The sequence below is a fragment of the Asterias rubens genome, chromosome 8 (genome assembly GCF_902459465.1).
Source record: "Asterias rubens chromosome 8, eAstRub1.3, whole genome shotgun sequence".
In the NCBI taxonomy this organism is placed as follows: Eukaryota; Metazoa; Echinodermata; class Asteroidea; order Forcipulatida; family Asteriidae; genus Asterias; species Asterias rubens.
The window spans coordinates 11,303,636-11,328,320 of NC_047069.1; the positions used below are offsets into that span (position 1 = coordinate 11,303,636).

Here is a 24,685-nt window from a genome sequence, read left to right on the forward strand (position 1 = left end):
CCAGTGAAAACCTTTCAACAAGAGAGGGCGGTACATAATGTAAATAAACAGTAGCACGATTTCGGAGGACACGAAGGAATGATCGAATGCAAAAAAATAGAATTTCCAATTGTTCAGGATCTGTTGTGTTTAGTTTCGGTGGAGTGTATTGTCATGCGTGCCTACACATACAGGTAAGTTTAAGGGCTTGTGAGATCTGTTTCTTGGGAATCCGTTTCTTGATTGATTGATTGATTGATTGAATTTATTCGGATAAAAATACAGCAAGAACATACTCAAAATACAAACATGTACTTAACAACAGGAGAAAAGACAAAAAAAACAAGATAGAAATACTGCAGAAAATTATCCAAGGATAGCCCAAAAAGCCAATAACTTAGACTTATTTCCATTGGGCTGGGTTGGGCGTGATCCTTGGCTACACGGCAGTTGAGTTAGCGGTTGTATGCGGCTTCTGACTCTTGCACCCTTAACAAAATAACAAAGATCCAAAAAAATAGGGAGACTGCCAAACATAAGGGCTAGACGGATGCGCAGATGGTAGAGTGTCAAAGTGTTAATCGGAAGGTCGTTGGTTCAAATCCCGCCTTCGACCCAAGTTCTAGTTTTACGCAAGTCGCTTTCAGCAGAAGTCCTTTTTAAATCAATCATGTTATAAATTTACTTTTACTACTACATGTACACAGATATGATCAAGAACAACGAAAAACTACAGAAGATTGAGGGCGTACGCTTTTACGCACAATGACCAATAACGACCGACAAACACTACACGGATTGGTCACTCTCGCAGCAAACCAACACCCATCCAAGACAGCCGTCGTTTTTGATGATGGGTCAATGGTCATCAGCAGGGTAACGTATAGGGAGCTGCAGGAGGGAGCAGGAATGATTAAGCGAATGCTGTGCAGTGCGGGATGCAGTGATGGTCAGATGATTGGCTTGTATTACCAGACTTCCATATCATTACCATCTTGTGTACTTGGGTGAGCATTCAGGAAAAACACTTTCAGGCTTCGAAAAAACACACAACACTCACAGCATTTGCCATGGTGCCCTGTGTGCTCTGGTGCCCTTTGCAAAGTTCAAATTCATTAGGAAGAAAATAAATAAATAGTAAACTTGCGGGTACAACCATAAATCTCTTTTGTGGCACTGTTGGCTCTGAAAAGAGACGGTGTGGTCTCGACGTTTCGAACCGTACACTCTTCCCGTCCGTCTTCAGGAAAAGAGTATACTGTTCGAAATGTTGATACTGTAAACATTTTCTGAATAGAATTTTGGACTGTTTTGGTTAATTAAAGATAAAGAATTTAAACACTACATGTACATCTATTGACACTTTTTTTGTTGTGTTTAATTTTTTCTAGGATACTTGATAAAGGGTCATCCTTTGCTCCTATTGACCCAAGAGCACCAAGCGATATCAATGAGTATTTCATCTCTACACTGGACCTGTCCTGGATGCTACTGCCAGAGGACTTAGAGGAGGTTGGATGTTTACAGAAACAAAATTTGTAGTATTTCTATCTGTGTTCAATTGATTCATGGAGTAGTGTATAGTGTATGGAGTAGTCTGTTTTGTATTAGTTAAATTTAGTACCTACATGTATCACAATACCTGTTAACGTTCCTGTTAGTTCATTGTGTTTTTGTTTGTCTGGACATGCCTACCACTCTTTGGCTTTTCTGGTTATGCCCCCATTTCTAATTTCCCTCAATACTGTTCTCTGTTATTATTATTTCGATTATCTGTAGGAATGGAAATACATGTCTTTAGAAAATATCTTGTTGAAAATAAGTACATCTTTTTTGCAGGAATACTTTTTTGTCCCATTTTAATATGCTCTTTCCCATGTGTTTAAAAACCCAGACATTCCTAGAGAATCACGGCAAGGCATTTAAAGCTCATTCATTGGGGGATCCTCTGGGCTTGAAAGGCGTCTGCTTCCGGTTGTTCAAACTATTGGCCAATCAGAGGCCTTCTGAATCTAGTTTGAGCGAATCAGCTCATCTTGCCTACGCCATGCATACATCTGGTACAACTGGCAAGCCCAAGATTGTGCGTGTACCTCATCAGTGTATCGTGCCTAACATCCAAGATCTCAGGTCAGTTGGGGTGACTCCGGAGAAATTCAGACTTCAAAAGTTTCAAAAGGAATATTATTTTGCTCACATTTGCTCAAAATACCACAGCTGTCAGACAAACATTCCAGAATAGACACAAACAATGTTTTGTCTGTGCGCAAAACTGCACTAGTAGTACAGTCGGTGCACAGGAGGAAGTTGGACATTTATGTGTGCATACATTATTGTGAAATTTGACGGGCTGTGTGGTGTGAGATCTGGGTACTAAGCAACTACTTTTAGCATAAATGGGGAGTGCACTTCACAAGATTTCTCCAGCTCAAGATAACATCGTACATGAATCATATGTTTATACAGCAACACAAAATCCATACAGGTAAACTGATCTGTAATGTTATTTTATGAGTTGTCTTTAGTCAAAGTGTACAATAAAGTAATCTCTTTATTGCAGTAATACTTTGGGCATCAGCGAAGATGACATCATTTTCATGGCTTCCCCGTTGACCTTTGACCCCAGCATTGTGGAGATGTTTACGGCGCTATCCCAAGGTGCAACACTTGTTATGGTTCCTGATGTCATTAAGGTGGTGCCTAGGAGGCTTATTGGTGTTCTAACCAGGAATCAAGTATCTGTTCTTCAGGTGAAGTTGGGGTACTAGTTGGGGTAGGGGTGTTAACTAACTATGAGGTACCATGGTCTATGAGGTGTGGCTCCAAACAACAATTTAAAAAAAGGAAAAAAAGACGAACAGGCCATGCACTCATGAAATAAATGAACAACGATTGAAACACTTCCAATTTTCTATGTACAGCAGTTAGTTTGGTTTTCAAGATCTTAGAATTAGGTTTTGAGGTCTCAAAATCAAGCATCTGAAAGCACACAACTTGTGCAACAAGGGAATTTTTTCTTCCATTATTCTCTTGCAACTTCGATGACCAACTGAGCTCAAATTTTCACAGGTTTGTTATTTTATGCTAATGTTGAGATACACCAACATGGTCGTTGACAATTACCAATAGTGTAAAATGTCTTTAAACAATCACTGTTCTTTGGCTTTGCAAATACAATGGAAGAAAAACACCCTTGTTGCCCAATTTGTGCGCTTTCAGATGCCTAATTCTAATTACCTCTTTCTCAAACAACTTTGTTACTTCAGTGGGAGGCAATGTTTTATACTATCAATAGCTCTCCCTTATTCATAACCAAGTAATTTTTTATGCTAACAATTATTTTGAGTAATTACCAATAGTGTCCAGTGCCTTTAATGGTGCATGATGTGGAATGACAATGGATCAACACATGGGGTCATACAAATTCTGCTGTGTTTCCAACATAAATAGAATTTTATCTGATTTTAAGGATCATAATTTCTCTGTTCAGGCCACTCCGACTCTCATCAGCAGATTTGGTCAGGACGTCTTGCATCGGACTCTCTTATCTGCAGCTACAGCTCTCCGCATTCTAGCGTTCGGTGGAGAATCCTGCCCTACAATGGCTCAAATCAACCACATGAGGGCAGCAGACAACACCACTGCGTTTTACAACCTGTATGGTATCACGGAGGTTTCGAGCTGGGCCACATGTCATCGGATTGATGTAGAGAGCGGAACAGAGAAGGAATCTCATAAAAGGTTAGAATGAGAAAAGTGATGATCTGACCAAGCTTCATATCGATGTGTCAGTGCAAAATTTTGTATGGCGATTTTGAAAAGACGTTTCATGAAAATTCTCTGCAAGCCCGCAGCCTAAAAGCCTAGGTTCTCAATCAAATCACAGGCGAAATATTAATTTTGATGTCGGTTTGGCGTCAGAAGGGAGAGTGTTTAAATGGTTTGGGTACTTTTTGTGTTGATAACCCAATCATCAAATCAACAAATTCTGACATATCGATTGTAAATAAATACTTTATACAAGAAAATCAACAAAATTTTTAACCCAAGAATTGCTGCTGACAACACCAGAGCTTGTGTCCAGTGAACTAAGACACTCGCCCAAGACACACCACAATTGCAAATTGATCAAGTTTGAACCTTTGTGTATTTGTATTCAGTATTCCATTAGGGAAACCCCTGCTTGCTACTACGCTAGAGGTAAGAGACATGAATGACCAACCAATCACACAAGGACAGGGACAACTTTATATCGGTAAGTGCTCATAATAACATCTCTATGGTGTCCACCGACCAAATTGAGGAAATCACAACAGAATATCGTTGATGAAGCACGGGTGAACCGATGGGATTATTGTAACACAACGTCAAGAGTTTTAGGTTGCTTGGCAATATTACTCTGGCTAACTCCTAGCTATTGTGTATTGCTGTTAAAGTTGTTGGAGGGTGCCAGCCCAAAGTGTAAGAAAAACCACCTTTGTTGCAAAGAATAGTGTGCTTACGTATGCCTGAGATGAAGCCCTTAGATTAAATTTCCTTCTGAAAAAAAATCCCGTTCTCTAAAACTACTTCAATACGAAACTATCTCATTATCTTTACCAAGTTAGTTATAAGGTCTTTACTTTTCAGAGTAATTATCAAAGGATTACCTCCCTTTAATGATTTATAGTGCAATAGTGCTGACACCTTTTTTTAAGTAAAATCTTCATTAATCATCAGACGAGGTATCAACATGAAAAAAATGGAAAAAAAAATCTGGTGATCCATTTTTAACAGTGTTTGTCTGAAAAAAAGGGAATTATATATGCCCAAGTTTCAAACAATTCTCTACCCTTCACAAAAATGAAAATGCCCTCATTACTCCAGGAGGTGATACCAGAGTGTGCTTGCTTGACGGGGAGAATTTGACCATACCATTGGACAACAGGGTGATGAGGCCATCGGGCGATTGGGTCAGCATCACGGATAGAGGATTGGTGTTTATTGGTCGCCAGGATGACCAAGTGAAACGTCATGGGAAGAGAGTCAGTCTCTCGCAGATAAAAAAGGTAAAAAAGAACTAAACAGTTGTATGTTGACAAACTTTAAAAAAACAAGAACCATACATTGTACATGCAGAGATTGTCAAAGGCCGCCATCTGCACCTTGAGTGACCCACTATACATCGTATACACGAAATAACAAATCTGTAGGAATGTATGCTTGATTAATTTATTCCTTGAAAACCAGTGCCGTAAGATAAATTTTTAAAAGAAGAGATTTGAAATTTGTGATACAAAGACAAGATTTAAGATGAAGTGGTAGACCTGTCACCCTAGGAGTGTCGAGACTTGGTTTCAATGAGGGGAAGCATGGTACCGCATCAAAGATTCCTTGATGGAGTGTAAACTTAATAATAATAATAATAAGACTTGTAAATGCGCACATATCCACCCTGCTGGGTGTTCAAGGCGCAGTAAAACCAAAAAACAAAACAAAAACAAAACACAACACAAAGAAAAACAGACACAACAAAATTAGTCATTGAAAACCTGTGACATAAGATAAGTTTTGAGAAGAGACTTGAATTTTGCAGTACAAAGACAAGATCGAAGATTAAGTGGTAGAGAGTTCCAGATGCGTGGCGCGGCTGAAGAAAAAGACCTGTCACCCCATGAGTGTCGAGACTTGGGTTCAATGAGGAGAAGCATAGAACTTGATCGAAGATTCCTCGATGGAGTGTAAACTTGAAGCAGTTCAGAAATATAGTGGGGAGCCTTGCCATTAAGAGCTTTGTGGACAATGAGCATCAGCTTGAAGATGATTCGTTGAGAGATAGGGAGCCAGTGTAGTTGTTTCAGAATGGGGGTGATAGAACACGATTTTCTAGACAGTGTCACAATGCGGGCAGCAGTATTTTGGAGCCGTTGAAGTCTGGAAATCTGGTTGTTAGGAAGACTGTAGAGAAGAGCATTGCCGTTGTCAAGACGAGAAGTAACAAATGCGTGAATGACCTTTTCAGTGGCACTTTTGTCCAAGTACTTGCGAATCTTACCTATATTCCTGATGTGATATGATGATAAACGAACAATGTTGTTGATGTGTGGCTGAAGTGTCATTGATGAATCAAAAATAACCCCTAAGTTCCGAGCTTTCAGCGAGGGAGCTATCCGAGCATCACCGATGGAGATGTATGGCACTGAAACCTTAGTTAACTGTTGACGTGACCCAAATAGAAGGAACTCTGTCTTATCATCATTTAACTTCAGGAAGTTTTGTTGTGTCCAACGTCGAATCTCTTGGATGCATTTCTCAAGTCTTGCAATAGATGCATTGGCGTTTTCTTGAGAAGATTTAAACGTGATGTATAGCTGAGTGTCGTCTGCGTACACATGGTAATTCAGATTAAATTTCAGGATGATGTCACGAATCGGTAAAGTGTATAGCGTAAACCACTGCGGGCCGAGTACCGACCCCTGTGGCACAGAGTAGTTCAAAACAACAGGGTCGGATATCGCGGTGCCAATACATACATGCTGAGTTCTATTGTAGAGATACGATTTGCACCATGCTAGGGCTGTGTCCTCTATGCCAAGGTGATTCTGGAGCCGAGAGAGAAGGATGTTGTGATCGACAGTGTCAAAAGCAGCACTCAAGTCTAGCAGGACTAGTGCTGTAAGGTTACCATTGTCCATTGCAGAGAGAATATCGTTGCTCACACGGACTAGTGCAGCCTCGGTCCCATGGAAAGGCTTGTATGCTGACTGGAACACGTCGGACAGGTTGAAAGTATGAATGTGATCAGAAATACGTGATGAAACTACTCGTTCGATGACTTTTCCAAGATATTTTAAGTTTGCAACCGGTCTGTAGTTTTTGAATATCTCCTTGTCCAAGTTTGGTTTCTTGATGAGCGGCCTGATGTAGGAAACTTTGAGGCTATCGGGGAAACAACCGGAACTGAGGGATTCGTTTACAAGCTTAGTGATGTAGGGTACAAAAATATCGATGTTTTGCTTTATCATGGATGTTGACACTGGATCCAGCTCACAGGATTTTGAAGGAGATTTCATAATAACCCTTTGAATCTCAGCAACAGTCGCAGGCTCAAACACAGATAGTCTACACTCTGGTTGAAGTTGTGGCAATGTCTGCGACACGTTGTAAGGGACTGATGAAAATGATGAGCGGATGTCTGAAATCTTGGTGACAAAGAATTTCTGGAACTCATTTGCTAAGTCCTGGTCATTGTAAGTGGATGGAAGGACAGGGGTTTTGGGTTTTTTGAGCAACAACTTACCAATTATCTTGAAAAGCTTCTTTTGATCTCCTGAAGATTCTTGTACTTGAGATGAATAATGGATGATCTTTGCCTGGTTGATCAAATTCCTAACTACTTTACATTGGTTGCGATATTCTTGTCGTTGAATCGCCAATTTGCCATTTTTTCGCCACTTCCGCTCCAGTTGACGACAGATCTTTCTCGCTGTACGAATATCATCATTGAACCAGGAGACTTCAGTTCGGACCTTGACTGATCTCGTTTTCCAAGGTGCGTATTTATCCAAGATGTCACTGACTGTACTCTCATATTGGCTGACATAGGAATCCAAGCAGTCGTGATCAACTTCTAGATTTTCTAAATGGGAGCCTATGTCACGGAACACTTCGGTAGGATTCACATGTTTCCATTGTCGGCTCTTTATAGTAACGGTTGGGACTTTGGGCTTGCACAGACTCAAGTTACACATGACTGCATAATGGTCTGATAATCCAGGTAGAATAACAAAGTTTGAGACAATTGGTGGGGAGATTTCACGAGTTATGACAAGGTCTAGGCAATGACCGAGACGATGAGTCGGCTCCTTGATATGCTGGGTAAGACCAAAAGCCTGAAGTAGATGCTTAAACTGGTTTGCATTGGTGTTGTGGATGTCATCAACATGAATGTTAAAGTCGCCTGTGATGATGATTTCCGATGGATGAAGCAGATATTCCAAAATTAAATTCTCAAACTCCCTTAGAAAACTTGAGAAAGTCACATGTTGGCCGTTTGAATCTCTTTCAGGTCTGTATACAATGACAAGGCGAACAGATTTAGAGTTTCCGGAAACTTCAGCATGAAGAGATTCAAAAGTTGTGTACTGGACGTCATTACTTTTCACAGAGACAGATAAAGTAGATCTGTACAGTATTGCAACTCCTCCACCAGTCTTGTGAGGTCTTGGGATGTGATGAAAGTAGTAGCCTGCAGGGGTACACTGACGACATGTTAAGTTGTCGTCTGGTCTCAGCCATGTTTCTGAAACGGCAACAAGGTCCAGATCTTTTTGCAGAACAAAATCAGCAAAATCGTCATACTTGTTACAGATGGACTGTGTGTTTATAACACAAAGGCTGAGTTGAGATTTGGCAGGAGTCACTGGTACTGGAACAGATGGGAGTGTAACTTCGGGTACGGGGGGTTTATGAACAGTTCTACGGCGACCAGCTTTTTTACCACGATGTGTAGGTCGGTAAACAGTGCTGGGATTTACAAAAAGGCCAAGGTTCTGTAATGATAATGTACAGGAAGGCAGCAGAGTTGTAGCACGTGTGGATGGGGCATAACGGAGACTGAGAAGCTTGTTTCGTGAGTAGGAATTTGCAGAGTTTGGACTAGCTTCTGCTGAGTTTGAGTTATTGACACCTTCAGGGCCGGGATTTACAGCAATGTCACCAAAAATCACAATTTCCAAATGAAAAGTGGCTGGGGAGTTGTCATAGTAAGAAACAGGGCATTTCAGATATCTTCGATGGTGGATGAGGCCTAGATGTGTCTTTGGCAGGATGCAAGCACCAGACACAATTGATGCTGATGGAACAAAGCTGACCACAGATGAGTCAGTACAGTACAATGGTCTAGCAAGCAGGGAGAGAATGAAAAGGATACTTACCTCCATTGTCCCCAGATGGGCGAACAATGTCCATGGACTAGGTGGATGACTGCACAGGATGCAACCACCTTAAGTGTGTGTAAGCTTTATACACCAGAATTCTCAACTGAGACAGTGAACAATTCCAACAGAAAAACACTATTTTCACAATTCAGATGACTCCAGGATACACAGAAAAGGTCCTGTAGATTCCAGGTGTAGTAACAAATCCAGTTGTATAAAAATAAGAACACAAATTGAGCAATATACTAAGAAATTAGCAAACAAACACAGAGCTGATTTGAGTGGCTGCTGTCAGGCGCTCAGTCAAAACTTGAAGAAATTTTGAGATTTACTGGGGAGCCTGAAAAGGTTTTAACGCCAAATTTGTTGCAATTTGTTTCTGATCCAAGAGAGTGGAAATCCTTCCACACGTAGAATCCTGTGAGATCATCCACACATCTCAAGACAAGCTTCTCGTCTTCTGTGTCATGTCCAAGACCCAATCCTCATCAGCTGCCATCTCAGATGAAGAATCCCTCCGAGACTTCCTGGCCGACGTTCTCCCATCTCACTGTCGCCCTGACCAGTCGTATTCCCTAGAGACACTTCCGGTGACGCTTCATGGAAAGGTGGATGCGAGGGCGCTGTTGCAATATGCCAAGGAGGTGGATGATTGTGGCTGGGCGTCACGGGCGTGGAGGGAAGGTGGTCAGATGCAAAGAGAAACTTTTGCTGCCTTGTGGATGGTATGCAAAATCAAAATGAGATTCCTGATTTAAAATGGGCATTTTTCAAAGAAGTTTTTTTGTATGGAGGTTTAAAATTCAAACAAATCCTTCCTGCTTTTTCAAAAGCATGTAAACCTGTTTGGTTTTTTGAACTAAGTAGTCTCCCGAATTCCGAAAATCTACTCCGCGGTAGTAGAATATAAAGCAAGACAGTTCTCTAAAGAACAAAATCTACCTGGCATACTTGGTTTACACACATGGTGTACCACAAACCAAATATGTATCAAACATTGTTACTATTATTATTGTTTCTAATCTTCCAATAGAATGCTTTGTCATCATCTACCGAACCATCAGACACTGACTTCTTCATCCAAAATGGTGGAGGAGACTCATTTCGAGCTGTTCAGCTTCTGGACGCAGTGGAATCACAGAAAAGACTAGCTTTCCCCGATCTACTAGACGTTATTTTACATGAAACATTCTCTCGTGTCCTGGAACACATACAGAGAAATGTATCAGAGATGACCCATTATCTAGAGGATGGATCTGATCTTGATAGCCCTGCTCAAGAACAAGAAGTTGTAGTTGTAGAACAGCAAGATGCTAAGCAGGAAGATAGGCTTTTGGGGAGTGGTCTTGCAAATAAAGATGAGCAAAGAATATTAACGCCTTGTGGGTTTTCAGAAATAATCCCAACTAATAAAGAACAACAAGTTGATGTTGTAGGTCAGCAAGTTGTTGTGCTGGAAGAAAGGCTTTTGAGGAATTATTTTGAATGTCAAGATGATCAAAGGATATTAATGCATTCAGAAATATTCCCAACTACTCAAGCAGCAACCAATACTGGGAGTACTACGCTTCATGCAAAGCCCAAGGATGAAGAGCTGGAGTTGGATTATCAGCAGATTCCAAAGAGGAGAAAAATTTCTTGTAAAAGTGAAACTCTGACAAAAGATGGTGCAGACAGTGAGACCAAGAATGAAAACAGTCTAGCATTGTGTGATAATTCTTCTGCACTGGAGTCAGCTGTTAGAGATTCAGCGCTTGTCCGGGAAGCGTTTGGCCCAAGTGGGATTATGAAATTGGAAGAAAGACAGAAGGCAATTGAAAAGCATGTGTCGTCGAAAAAGGAAATGATTTTGATGAATCAAGATGCAGATGAAGTGGATAATGACGCAAAGGGAATGAAGAACCACAGATTAATGCAGAATAGTGAATATCATGTGTCGCACTCCAAAAGAATAAATAATTCAGTTTCAGCTTGGACACCAAAAGAAGAATCGGATGTTTGTTCCTCCACGGCTGCCGAACAGAAATCAATTCACGACAAGATTAAACTCAATTTGTCTGATGATGACATTTGCACTTCTTCAACTTGCCACTTATCCCAGAATACATGCCACGATATACCCCGATCTAGCCGTGTTTCATACGCTGTAAGAAGGTGCTCCCAGTGGATGAGAGATGCAGAGTTTGGTTTGGGAAATATCTGTGGAGAGAAGAAGGAGGCCACGTCAAACTGTCAACCGCCGCAGTTAATACAAAGATGGAGGTATGACACAGGAAAGTGTGTGGATGCATCTCCTTTAGTGGTTCTTACTACACGGTGAGGACGTGTTTAATTTTTATATTCTTCTTTCAGTTTCTCTGAAGTGTGATTTAGAGGTAGAGATAAGAGACATAGATTAGTTCTTGTCAATGTAATGTTTTATATTGAATGGCATAATTCGTCACCGTTTTTACAAAGAGCAACATAATCTTTAAATGACATATTCTGGATTACTACATGAAGGGGCCTTTATCTCAATAATTGCATTTTGCGGTTTCACAAAGAGCCACAGGAGGCAAAGGAAACAAACAAAAGATGTCTCCACGGCAATTACAAACTAGAATGAGCATTCACAATTTGAAGAACAAATGTTCAATGGTTTAAGTTCAAGCCCTGAAATTTGAGCAATTTTTTGTTTTCTGTTAGGTTAAACACAGTTGTCTATATTGGTTCACACTCCCACAAGTTTGCAGCAGTTACCATGGCCACAGGGAGAGCATTGTGGGTAACGGAGTTGGGTGATAGAATAGAGTCGTCTGCCTGCCTGTCTACCTCAGGAAGTAAAATTATTGTTGGTAAGCCAGCCTGAATATAATTATCTCTTTTTTGTTGTGCTAATTATAATCTTTTATAATGCACGCAATTAATACATAGACTGGTCCCCTGTCTTTCAAAGATAAGGGTTTTTATGTCTGTGTAACACCATGTGTACATTTACTTTGCTGTGTAGCAAATCTACACAACAAAATAGATGTATATGGTCACATATACATGGTGTTACTGCCAACCGAACGAACACAAAGTTAATGCAAATCAATAAACACACCCACAGCACTCCAACTTTTTTTTCATTTTCAGGTTGCTATGACAACAATCTGTACACTCTTGATTCTGAATCTGGGAAAGTCCTTTGGAAATTCAAAAGTGATGGACCAATCAAAAGCTCTCCAGTAGCTGACCATGGCTCATCTCTTGTTTATGTTGGATCACATGACAAGCATCTGTATGCCTTAGATGTTGAGGTAAAGTTACGTAACTGATAGTGAAACTCTTTAATGGGTTTCGATACTGGTACATTTTGTTTGACACAAAACACAATGTCCACAGATTTACATTAAACTTACACAGTTTGAAGATAATGATAGTGGAAAGCTTCTTTTGAAATATTACTCGCCGAGGTGCTTTAGTTTTTGAGAAATGAGTGGAGCAATGTCATGACAAAAAGTTGTTTGTCTCGGGAGACAAACATTATTTTAGCACGTACTATTTTTCCTCCATGGTACAACATATTTAGGCGACTCTCCTAAAAACATTGCTCTGTAATTTTCAAAAACTTGACGACTATGAAGCTGAAATTTCTACAGGTTACATATATATACATACATGTTCACTCACAGTGAGTAGGGAATCATGTCATTGCCAAAAGCTTTATCTTCAATAGCATAAAAAAAAACTTAAGAATGGCGTAAGTTTTGTGAAATAATTGATCTTAACTATGCAGACTTGCACAGTTGTGTGAAGTTTCGTGAAATTGTCTGCTTGTATGAATTGTAGGTATTGGGTTTTTTTTCTTCAGGATTATAGCTGTAAGTGGCGTGTGTATTGTGGAGGAGGGTCTTTATTCTCATCACCATCTGCACACCACCAATCCTCAACTGTGTATGTAGCAACACTCACTGGCAGCTTAGTAGCCATTGATAAGGTATGTCAACATCGTTTTTAAGATTGCTCTTCTCGTTTTTAAATACATTAAACAAAACTACACCTCATTATATTTACTGTCACATTACAATCCTCCACAATTTCTTCGGTCCACACTTGACATCACTCGCTTGAATGTTCCCCGAGCAAACAAAGTTTTAGGTCAGAAGGCTTTCAGTGTGGCAGTGCCCATGATTTGGAACAATCTCCCAACTGCTATTAAGGAATCTAATACTCTATCTGCTGTTCGTAAAGTCCTCTTAAAAAACTTACCTTTTTCCAAGTTAATTTCTTTCTAGTGCGCTATGATCTTGATGGAATAGTGCCTTTTGAATTTTAATTGTTGTTGTTTGACTAATGACATCAGAAAAGATTGTGACATTATCATATATTGACCCAATTCACCTGACGCCATCATCAGAATCTTCTTGGATGCGCCATTTTGCTGGTCAATGTCACTGTGCGTTATTCAGTGAAGTGCGCACTTTATAGGTGACGCGGCGTTTACACGCAAACCTATTGGCCACCAAAATGGTGAGCGTGGCCCCAGTCGCCGCGTGTGATGTGCGTGCAAGGGGTCAATAGGATCCTTGCTTATGACCTCGCAACATTTATAAGAATCTCTCAAAGTTCATTTGTTTAATTTGTCACTCAAATGTTTTGCTTATTCTGTATAATCCTTTGCCTATTTTGTGTAAGTACTGTTTTGTGTTTTAAGCGTTATACTTTCTATTGTTAGAGGACTTTAAATGCATTGTATTGAGGACTTTAAATGCATAGTATTATTAGTATTACAAGCTCAAACAGCACCTTAATTGAGATCAAAAGAAGACCACTTATTGGCTGAGAGTTGTCCGTGTTGTGTACAAGTTTTTAGAATGTAATTCTATAAATATCTCCCTGATTGTTGTTCAAAATTTGCCTGATTATTAAAACTTTGTCCTCATTATTTTGACTGTACATGTTATTCTAAATATCTCACTGATTGTTGTTCAAATTGGCCCTGCAGCACACAGGGCTGGAGAGATGGACCTTCAGTTGTGGTAAACCGATCTTCTCTTCACCCTCAGTGTCTAGGGACAGTGTGGTATTCGGAAGTGTGAACGGCATCCTATATTGCCTTGATCACGATGGCAAACAGGTAAAGAACTATGGTTTATAACCGGGGTGTCGTGGCCAAGTGGTTTAGGGCGGTGGACTCTGTAGTTTCTGAGTTCTGTAATTTACTGAATCCTTAATAAGCTCTGTACACTCGGTACTTTCCACGAGTTCTGTATTTAAAAAAACCCACAGGAAAACCACTCGCAATGCAAAGGTCCTGGGTTCTAATCCAACCAAGTGATTTGCCTGTGTATTTTTTTTGACAGAATGCAAAAATTAACATATAAAATCTAATTTAATATAATCAAAGTAAAGTACGTGCTACCTTTTCGACACATTTTTACAAAAAAGGAATATCTCACTTGAGTAAATTAAAGGAAAACTTTCTGTATCCTGCGACCAGTTTTTCACTCATTTTTACAATAAGGAATGTATCATTTGAGTAATTTAGATACTATTTTACTTCATAATGTAGTTCAAGTGGTGGCAGGATACGAAAACTTGACCGATAATTTGTTGTTTTGTCAATTTTTGTTTTAGCTGTGGAGCTTCTCAACGAATGCACCAATTTTCTCCTCACCTTGTGTTTCACCATCGGTCGAAGACGACCCTCTGTCACCGACACTCCATGTACCCCATAAATCCATCCATCACTCGGCTCAAGATGCCTGCATTGTCTTTGGTTCACATGACCACTATGTTTACTGCGTGTGTCTCACAACAGGGAAGTTACAATGGCGGCACAGGATGCCATCTACAGCTTATGCTTCACCATTCATCTTTAGGAATCATAGACTCTCCAATCAAAGATTGTCCAAGAACCATCACACATGCTCTAAAGAATCTGCTCAAAGTGACTGTGCAGTGCATCCGTGTCTGCAGTATTTGGGGCCCGAGAAAGCAGCAAATTATGGACAGCTGTCCAAGGAAATGCCACCCCATCTTCCCACTGTATCCAATGGCTGCATGGCTAGTTTGTTTGTGGCTGTTTGCTCCACTGAGGGGTCAGTCATGATATTTGACCTGAGGTCAGGAGAGGTCCTTGCTTCCTGTCAACTACCTGGTGAAGTCTTTTCATCCCCGGTGGTTGTTGGTGATTATTTAGTTGTCGGCTGCAGGGATGATTATGTGTATTGCTTAGAGATCAGTTGATCAATAGAACCGATTTGTAGGTAAAAATTAGTCAGAAATATATTGGCTTTGGAGCTGGACGAAGCAACAACTTTGGGTGGGCAGCCGATCGCATGTGTCTGGAGTAATGACTTACCAACCGAATAGAGAACTGGATGAACCTTATAAGTTGCTTTAACCCTTACACGGATGTGCATTAAGCACTTTATACTGGGAACTTTCCCCCAAGTTCTGTGTAAAAGAAATCCACAGGCAAATCACTCGGGTGGGATTTGAAGCATGACCTTTGCATGGCAAGCCCTATGTTGGTGGTCTCCCTGCGATGCAGATGTCTTTCTACTAGACCACCGAGCTAGCCCTGTGACTGAAGCAGTTTGAATCCTATGTGTTAGCAGTGGGTACCGCAATGATTTAATTGATGTTAGTTTTGCATCGGGATAAAGAATAAAATTTGTTTTTAATCTTACGCTGATATAAGCACTGTATTTTCGGTACTTCCCCCCCCCCCCCCGAGTGGATAAACCTTACGTCAACATATGTACAGACAATTTGCCCTGAATAAAGACAACATGTGCACAATACGTATCGTTAGCCAATGTGAGGTTTTATTTTATCATAAAAAATCCAAAAATATACATAACCACATTCTGTACACAAATATTAGAAATATTGTTTTGTTTTCTTCTTTCTATCAGAGTATTAAAATATTGATCTGTGGTTTAAAGGAAGGCAGATTCGCTGTTCATTGAATACAACTTGTTCATTATCTCTAAAACTAATATGAATTCCCGAAACTACTGAATACAATGTGATTGAATTGTAGTAAGGCCAATTTCTATATATACAGTATGTTAGTAAGTTGCTGAAATGAATATTGTGGTCTAGTTTCTAGAGTACATCAATTTGATGAGTTTATTATATGATACTGTGTCATAGGTACCTGCCTATTTCCGTCAGTATTTTTAAAACAGCTTGCATAATATAAAAGCAATTTAAGATGCTGCTTTAGAAGAATTTACTCTGACTCTAAGCAAATACTACAGAGGCAGGAAGGCGCATGATGGGGAACTGAAACTCTATTTAATGCTGGAATGTAAAATATGAATGAGTGCCATTTCAGCAAGCAAATTGTTTGCTATATCATCGATAGCAATGGTAATTGTCTGCACAGAGCCTTTGTTGCAACACAGAGTTGCATACTAAAATGACGTCCAGTTCAGATTTCTGCCAGAGTTCCCCATCTTGCACCTTCTATGTTTTATAATCTTTGATTCCAAGATGGAAAGCAGAACAGAAGTAGCAGAATTGCAACGCACAAATCAGATTAACAAAACACAATTCCACCGAACAGCCAGTGACAATGCAGCGTTCTAAAAAATATTTGTAAAAATAAGAAAAAATGTGTATTTCACTCATAATTTCAATTTGGTTAGAGTACTATCCGAACATCTGCAGCCCTTTTGAAAAGATGGAAAAAAATTGTCATAATTTCCACATCAATTCAAGAGTTATAACAACACAGACATGCAACTTTCTAATTGCATAAAAAGAGGAAATGGCTGATCACACTTAAGTTTTGTAGTGTTTTACACTGTTTTGAAAACAAAAGTTGATAAAAACCACACAGTCCAACCTCCATAAAATCTTAGATTTAATGTTCCCTCCCATTGAGATGTGTACAAAATCGAGCCTGCATGAAGTCCAGGCTCTGTGGCTTTTGATGTCACAGGTCAAAATATGGTCTATAAGATTTTCCGAGGGCCAAATGCCATGCCTGGTTTAAGAATATCTTTCATGAATACATAAAAATACATCAATGTTCTATCTAAATAGACTCACTCGGCAGACTACAAATATACTATTTCAATAGATCTTTGCCAGGCTGCAACCATCTTGTCTGGTTCCCTATGTCATATCACTTGAATGAATACCGATAGTCATTAAACCAAACAGGACACAGCTTTCTGGCTCTTCAATCCTCTGTTTGGCTACACAGGAGAAACAAAATGGCCGCAGCACCTTGATAAATATTTGACAAAGAGTTGCCAAAAAACCTGTCTATATTAGAAGCGCTACATTTTATTTGTACAGTACGCACCTTAGCCCTTAATGTTTTTTCTTATCAAAGTATAAAATATTTATCATAATCTCAAACAAGCTGCTCATCAAAACTGACTGATACAAAAACAAAATTTTTTTCATATAAACATGGAAGAAATATTGTAATACTATAGGTTACGTTTTGAGGATATTATTTGTTTAGTCTTCTTGGAATTTTTCTGTTTACCTTCAAAGTTCAATGACAGGCCTGGTACTTCATGGAGGCAACAAAGGCGATTGCCTCCATGCCCCCCCCCCCCCCTGTTCATTGCCTTTGTGCCTTTGAAATGCTCCAGTAGAAATTAACAATTTCCCTTTACCAAGGAGAATATGCCTTGGTGCCCTTGCCCTTTCAAAAACAAAGCATACAGGTCTGCAATGAACACACTCACTTTATGAAAGCAAATTTAAATTTTGTACACAACATTTCAATACACATTTCAAAACTGAGTTTTTCCCCCCAGATTCCCGCTACCACCTGAGTACATTTTGTACATCACACTTTTAAGTCCTAAACCACAACGAAAAAACCTTACATGACTACAAAACAAACAGCATTATAGATACATTTCTAAGCCTCATTTTTATGCAAATTTACTTTTTATATCAACAAATTTAAAAGGGTAGCAGTTTAATCAACACAACTTGACTAGAAAGTTATTCACGAGTACACGAATGGAAAAGACCATTAAATTCCCTGTTGTGGTATCGATGTTTTTTAAATAATGCTGTGGGTTGACAACAATATAATGTGACCTCCAAATATTCCTTTTTCCTAAAAAATGACAGTGAGGTAAATTATGGAAAATGCAAGTGGAAAACTGTTAATATTTGAATGATACAAGATTAGGTTGTTTTAATAAAAATATTTTCTGCTAAAAAAGGGAAAAGTAAATAATTTTGACAAACACCAACAAAAAAGCACTTCCTCGCACGAAATTACACATTTTTTGGTGTAAATTTATCCTTGAGTACCAAAACAAAAATGGGGAAAAGTAGCTCAACACAAAAGCCCCAAGTTGGTACATAACTGATAAGCAGCACAAAAAAAAGATTAAATAACAAGCAGAAGCGTAAAATAATAGTCAGGAATTTGTCTTCTGCCCCTCGCTTAGCCTATGGATACTACACTTACAAAACTTGTGTAGCAGTTCGCCACTAGCTCTGCAAGCAGAGAGTGGTGATTGGAAGTGTAGAGCTACAATACTATAGCCAAGATTAACATGTCATCAACAAATCGCTTTTCAACCATTTGGATGGTTAAAATATAACACCGGTGAAAACAATTCTTGATGTGCTTTGGTCAAATGAACATCTCGTCAGACTTCGGTGAATTCGAATCCTGCATAAAATGAAAGTATAAAATACAATAATGTGTTGATTGAAGAGGAAAATAATCCAAAAAGCAGTGATAAGAAAACATTTAAGACAGTTTGCCGGTTTAATAGAGAGGTTTCGCAAGTGTACGGATACACAACCAAATACCGATACGTCAACACTTTGTGTGTTCACGTGACCCGTATCCGCGACCATCGTGTTTTGCATACACATTAGCAACGGATACGTGAGCTCATACACGTTGTAGAAAAACGGATACTGTTTTGCAGTCTTTTAGCCGTCTTTTTATCCCAGATCAAAAACATTTCCCACGGAAATGCTTTCACTTGTATCGTGCTTGATATAGACAGAAAATTGTTAATCATTTGCAAGCAAAACGATGACAAAATGCAGTGTATAAAACACGGGGTCTCTGCGGGTCATGTTTGTCAGAAAAACACTCATGATAAATGCGAGCGCACTCAAGTGAAACATACCTATAGTTTGCGAAAACAAAGTCCAACAAGCTGCTGACGTGAATGGATACGGTTATCATATCCGTATCTGTGTATCAGCACGCTTGCGAAACCTCTCTAATAAGACATTCACACCGCTCATAACGCAGGAGCCTCTATGCGCAATATAAAACAATGAAAAAATATACTAAAAGCAATTGTTAGAAAAGAAAGCTTCAAACAAATGAGTCTTTGAAAGACCCAGGAAAATCTGAAGAGAGGCAGCTAGGTGAATATGAACAGATAAGTCGATCCATAACAAAGGTGCAATTAAGTAGAAGGCTCTTTGACCATTGAATTAAGTGAAAAGGGTAGTTTGAGTTAGACCTTACCCGCATCATTACTGTAGCAGTTTTGGCAGTGGAGTTTGGAAGCTCGTATTCGGACATCTGTTCCCTGGCTGCCGTTTCCGAGACGTATGTTGCAAACACAGCACTATAATGGTGTAGGACAGCCAAAGAGACTTCAGTTAACAATACTTCAATATAAAACACTACATTGGAATTTATATTGTCGGGGGCTTTAATAGCATGTCAGTTTAGTAAGCAATTTTTCTTTTGCTTAGCAGAATATGAAGTTAAGCATTTCCTCACAAAATTATGATTAAATCTTAATCAATAGACCTTATGCATTGACGTCATCCAGCCGCCATCTTTGAGGTCAAACGGTGACAAAACAATCAAAACGCACATAGATTGGCCAATGAACAACCTCCTTTTGACCTCAATGCGGGGGCGCCGTACTGAAATGACGTCATGTGCATAAGGTCTATTAGATACAAATAACCTTCAAAACTTTCCTTTGTTAATATATGTTAGGAAAATTTACCTAACTCAGGAAAAACTAGGAACAGGCATGTACAATTAAATATGTGGTACTGTACAAATGGTAAAACATTCTTTCAATTGGTTAACCAAAGAGGCACAATCTTTTTCTTTTTTTCTTCAATCCAAATGGAACTTCATACTTGGATTTCATCTTAAAGGGCTGACTTTGAACATATTAACTTTAATTGTAAATACAACGTATATTAACTTTGTGTTGTATAACATAGGTTAAAAATTGGCTGGTTGAAAGTGGTGATTTTTTTCAAACTGACAAGTTTTCAAGAAACATTCTGCATTGGCTTGTAATTCTTTTTGTAAAGGCAAAATAAAGGCTTGCTGTGTAGGGTTTAAAATGCCTACTTCTCTTGCCTCTACATTTTCTTACTTTTTTCTTAGAGGTTGCCGAGACAGCATTTCTGCATGTTCGCAGGAAGATTGGTTCGAGAACAAACTATTATTAATGTTCAAAATTACTGACAATCACACAATTTGTATGAGCGGCTATTAAAAAATATGTAACTGGGTTGCCCCAAATCTGCCGTTCTTAATAAAACCATTTTTATATGAAAAATACGTGTTAATTTTTTGTTTTTGGTAACACAATTAATATGGATCATTTGGTCAGCAAATGGTTGGCAAAACCCAGAGCTGTGTTGCCAAAAAAGACAGTCAGCTTATGCCATCTTTTCTTTCCCTCCAAAACCTTATCATGTTCAAAAATACACAAACAACCACCAGCATGTCTCTTTATTCCTGTCATGATGTTAACACCAACAAAATCTCACCAACATTCCACAACCACTCTCCAAAGCACCAACAAATATTGTTTTCCAAAAACACAGCTAAGCATTAATCCCACTGCTAAGCAAGGGAGTTAAATCCATTCAAGAAGATTATTTGCCAACATGCAAGCAGGAATATTTTTTAAAGATGGTCGTTTGCTTTGAGCGGTCACAGATACAAGAAGCAAGTCACATCTTGTGTACTTTTTGAATCTCAAGATATCAACGATGCATCTTATGGTGAATCCTGTGCTTTCATTTTGGGATTTTCGACTTAAGTCCCGGCATTGTAAAACATTTTGTCTTGGGAAAGTTATTTTGATTGGGTTTTCACTGGATACTTCTATCAGATAATTTCTGATTGTTCATTAATTTGGGCACCTCTGATAAACAGTGTTTCACTGAGAGGTCTCTCCAGGCCACACAATGTAAATAAGAATCAAATAATAATTTTGTTGATTTAAAAATGCCCATCTGGTCAGCTAATGAAAACAGACATTTTGTTCCAAAGTTCAATAGACAACTTTTATCTTGGAAGAGTTTATTTGAATTTTTTTCACTTCAATCAGTAAATTTCTGGTTGTTTATAAACGTTGCCATTATGTTCATATCTGGTCAGCTGTTGAAAGGACAATTTGTTCTAGACACGCAACTAGCGGAGTGGCAAAATAAGTACAACAATTTAGCTATAGGATCATCACATTTCTAGGAAAGATTGACACTTTCAGCTTTACGACAAATAAGTTTGAGAATCAGACTGTTTGGGGTTTGTGAACAACCAGTGCAGTTTCTCTGCACAAGACAAACAGATCTTTCTTTAAGGGAACTTCCTTCATCACTATTTCGTCTACGTTTGTTAGGCAACGCTTTCTATCCCACTGGTTAGATAAAAAGAGTTTATAACTGGTACCCACCCTGAAACACTCAATGTGGTAATGCAGGCCCAACGACTCAATAATCATGGCGGCCCCTCGCCCTAGGGTTTTGGCACAGTTGCTGCATGTGACTTTGCCACTGACTGAACGACCGGGTGCAGGCTTTTTGCTAGGTTGCTGAAAGGCAGAGCTACGACCAGGGGGGCCAAGCTGAGGCTGCTGAGGGTAGAAGGGGTGGGGGTAAAAAGGGGAAGGGGTAAGAATTATAGAGGGTTGGGGGGTGAAGAATCAGGTGGCGATGATAAATTGAGAGAAAGTTTGGATGAAATAGACCAGGAAAGATAGGTAACAGGAGGGAAGGGATAGGATGAAATAGACCAGGAAAGATAGGTAACAGGAGGGAAGGGATAGGTAGTAAGTAACAGGGGAGAAGGGGTTGGTAACAGGGGAGAAGGGGTTGGTAACAGGGAGAGGGGATAGTCCAAAAGTGTAGGGACAGGTTAGATGGAAGCAATGACAGGTAGTGGTTTGAGTCAAGATCAAAAGAAAGAGATACATGAAGGAAGCGAGATTGGAAAGACGATTTTAGAAAGCAGAAGAAATTGGTGAAGATAAAGAAAGCAATGAATAGAGCAAAATTGGAAAAGATAAGGAATTTGGGGGATTCGGAGGGACACAGGAAGGGTGCAATAAAAAACAAAACAGGAAAAAGTTAATTAAACAACAACCCGTATTATAGGCTCCGTCAAAAAAACCATCCCTCAAAAGCGGGATCCAATCGATCCTGAATTATTCAGCAGCAACTACCAAATGGCTCTTGAATTATTCATGCGCTGAGTACCTGCTTAGGTCATCTTCATGACCTGATGGTTGGTCCTCCTGTGCCTGCTTCTGGGCTGCTCTACTTAGCAAGGTCTGTTGAGTTTGTATGTCAACAGTGTTATAGGTCAAACAAGTAAGACTTTAAGGTTGTAGGTCAACAGTGCTATAGGTCAAACAACTGGGACTTTAAGTTTGTAGTTCAACTGTGTTTTAGGTCAAAAAATTGGGACTTTAAGGGAAGGTATAGACCATGGGAACTTTGTTGACAATAAGTGTGACCGTGTGCATTCTTCCACTATTCTGGCAGGTAAAATACTACACTGGTCCTATGGGAAAGTTGACATTTTGTGTCATAATTTCCACACAAATCAAAGAATTTTGAAAGTAAAAGCTGGACAATTTTTGGGATGTGCCCCCTTTCATCATATCAAAAGTTGATAAGAATTAGACAGTGCAATCTCCATAAAATATAAGATTTTATGATTTCTTCCATTAGGCTGTGTACAAATCCTGCCTGCAGGAAGTCTAGGCTTGGTGGCTCTTTTGTAAACATGTGATGTCACAGGTCACATCGTCTATACATTTACATGTGACAATTTCAAAAGCTCATGTTTTTTAGATACATGTATCCCCGACTAATCTTGAGTGACTCTGTCAACACAGGATGAGCAATCCGAAACTAACATACAATATCTGAGACACTTTTCCGGTTCAAATTTTGGAGGATAAAAACTGATATATTTTCCATGAATCATAATACTTAAAGCCATTATACACTTTCGGTAAACAGTATTGTCCAAGTCCCACACTTCGTGTATCACAACTTATATATAAAATAACAAACCTGTGAAAATTTAGGCTCAATCGGTCATCGGAGTCGGAGAAAATAACGGGAAAACCCACTCTTGTTTCTGCATGTTTCGTCGTGTCATGACATGTGTTTCAAATAAATCCGTAATTCTCGCTATCGAGAATTGATATTGTTTTAATGTTTTCTCAAAAAGTAAAGCATTTCATGGAACAATATTTCAAGAGAAGTCTTTCACCATTACCTTCTGTAAACCCTGTAAGTTATTTGTAAATCTGTGAACTTTTTTTTGTTACTGTACCGGAAGTGTACAATGGCTTTAAAGTAGATGTCTCTTGTAATGCTTTATACTAGCAAAAGTAGTTGTACATGTACATCTAACTAAGTAAGTTATTATTGAAATTATTATTTTTAAGAGTGTTTAGGGTTTACCATTCCCGCCTCCCAACATCCCCACTGAGGACTTCTATGCATATAATATCTCAAAACAATTTTTTAGTTCCACAGCTTTGGAAGCAAACTAAAAGTAAGAACAAAACACTTTCTTGAGTCAAAAATTGTTATCTTTTTAGTGTCTTTAAGTCAAAGCTAAAGACAATATCGACAAATTATTTGTAGTTTTTCGCTTGGATTGTATTTTATCGAAACGCTTTCTTATTGTGAATAACCCAATCATTAAGCCAACCAACTAAGGAATCGTCTCAAAAACTTACTTGCAAGAAATTGTCTGGCATGCGATCGCTATTCCGATCCGAGGGCACTGGTGGCGGCGTGTGTGATTCACTCCTGACCACGTCTGGAACTCGGTTTCCCATATCTGGCATTGATCGGCGATTCTGGGTCTTCTTCTTGCGCTCTGCTTCCACCTCCGGCGCCCTCAGCCTTCGCTGGACACCTTGGAAATTTGGCGGGACATCGACGGCCACCTCTCGGAAACCCTGATTTGTGGTCTCCTTCCTGGATTGGGGTTTTGGCTGCTCCCGACTGGGAGGTTTCGCTGGTTCTTGGATCATGGCAGGTTTGTCCGAGCGGCGTATGGGTGCTACATGGTCTGGGGCATGGCTCTTTTTCTCAAGGACGGGTTCCAAGTCTAGGTCCTTCCTTTGAATTGGGCCAGTGTGGGATTCCACCGGCTCTTCAAGGCGCATTGTTCCATTCTTCTCCGCTAAGCGACGTCTCTCGGCTTCTTCGACAAGCCAGTGTTGGGATCCCATCTTGCCATCTTTTAAATAACAGTAAACAGTGTCACAGTGAAGTACAATCAATTATCATTATCCTAATAATTGGGTCTCAGAATTCATCACTGCAATAACCTATCAAAAGTTTGTATATACTCAGCGCCTTGAGTACCTTGTTGGTAGATACGTGCGCTATATAAGACGTTATAATTATTATTATAACAGTCACACATTCAATGGGTAAGCTGCCTTCTTTTCACATTTATCTTTAATCATGTTACTCAGGCTGCTCATTTTTTTCCACAGTACTTTACAAGACTCTCATACTTGATTCATAGCTCAAAGAAAGCTCAAGGTCCTTTTATTTTTGTG

At 39.4% G+C, this 24,685-nt stretch overlaps 2 protein-coding genes across 12 annotated transcripts in view; one reads left to right on the forward strand and one right to left on the reverse strand.

Annotated features, from left to right (window-relative positions):
* Positions 1-47: 47 nt before the first annotated feature.
* LOC117293533 (beta-alanine-activating enzyme-like) lies at positions 48-15,595 on the forward strand. Of its 3 annotated transcripts, XM_033775890.1 has the most exons (15): positions 48-173; positions 687-986; positions 1,371-1,491; positions 1,874-2,109; positions 2,540-2,729; positions 3,470-3,720; positions 4,140-4,234; positions 4,846-5,027; positions 9,287-9,622; positions 9,931-11,213; positions 11,583-11,731; positions 12,015-12,178; positions 12,733-12,858; positions 13,867-13,998; positions 14,499-15,595. In XM_033775890.1, the coding sequence occupies exons 2-15, from the start codon at positions 745-747 to the stop codon at positions 15,108-15,110; spliced, it is 4,119 nt and encodes a 1,372-aa protein (XP_033631781.1). In that variant the 5' UTR covers positions 48-173; positions 687-744; the 3' UTR covers positions 15,111-15,595. The 3 variants fall into 3 exon arrangements, with proteins under 3 accessions (XP_033631781.1, XP_033631783.1, XP_033631782.1); XM_033775892.1 differs by lacking the exon at positions 9,287-9,622; XM_033775891.1 differs by lacking the exon at positions 48-173 and having other exon boundaries at positions 742-855.
* A 1,892-nt stretch (positions 15,596-17,487) lies between these two features.
* The window catches only part of LOC117293531 (LIM and calponin homology domains-containing protein 1-like), an 80,233-nt gene continuing 73,035 nt past the window's right edge, over positions 17,488-24,685 (reverse strand). For 7 of the 9 annotated variants that reach the window (XM_033775887.1, XM_033775888.1, XM_033775882.1 and 4 more), the window contains 4 exons: positions 23,849-24,357; positions 21,545-21,724; positions 19,354-19,456; positions 17,488-18,531 (listed from right to left, as the gene is read on the reverse strand). In XM_033775887.1, coding sequence (XP_033631778.1) covers positions 18,509-18,531; positions 19,354-19,456; positions 21,545-21,724; positions 23,849-24,357 — 815 coding nt within the window. In that variant the 3' untranslated portion in view covers positions 17,488-18,508. Of the gene's footprint in view, positions 18,532-19,353; positions 19,457-21,544; positions 21,725-22,346; positions 22,421-23,848; positions 24,358-24,685 lie in introns of all 9 variants that reach the window. The other 2 variants (XM_033775881.1, XM_033775884.1) reach the window with 2 other exon arrangements.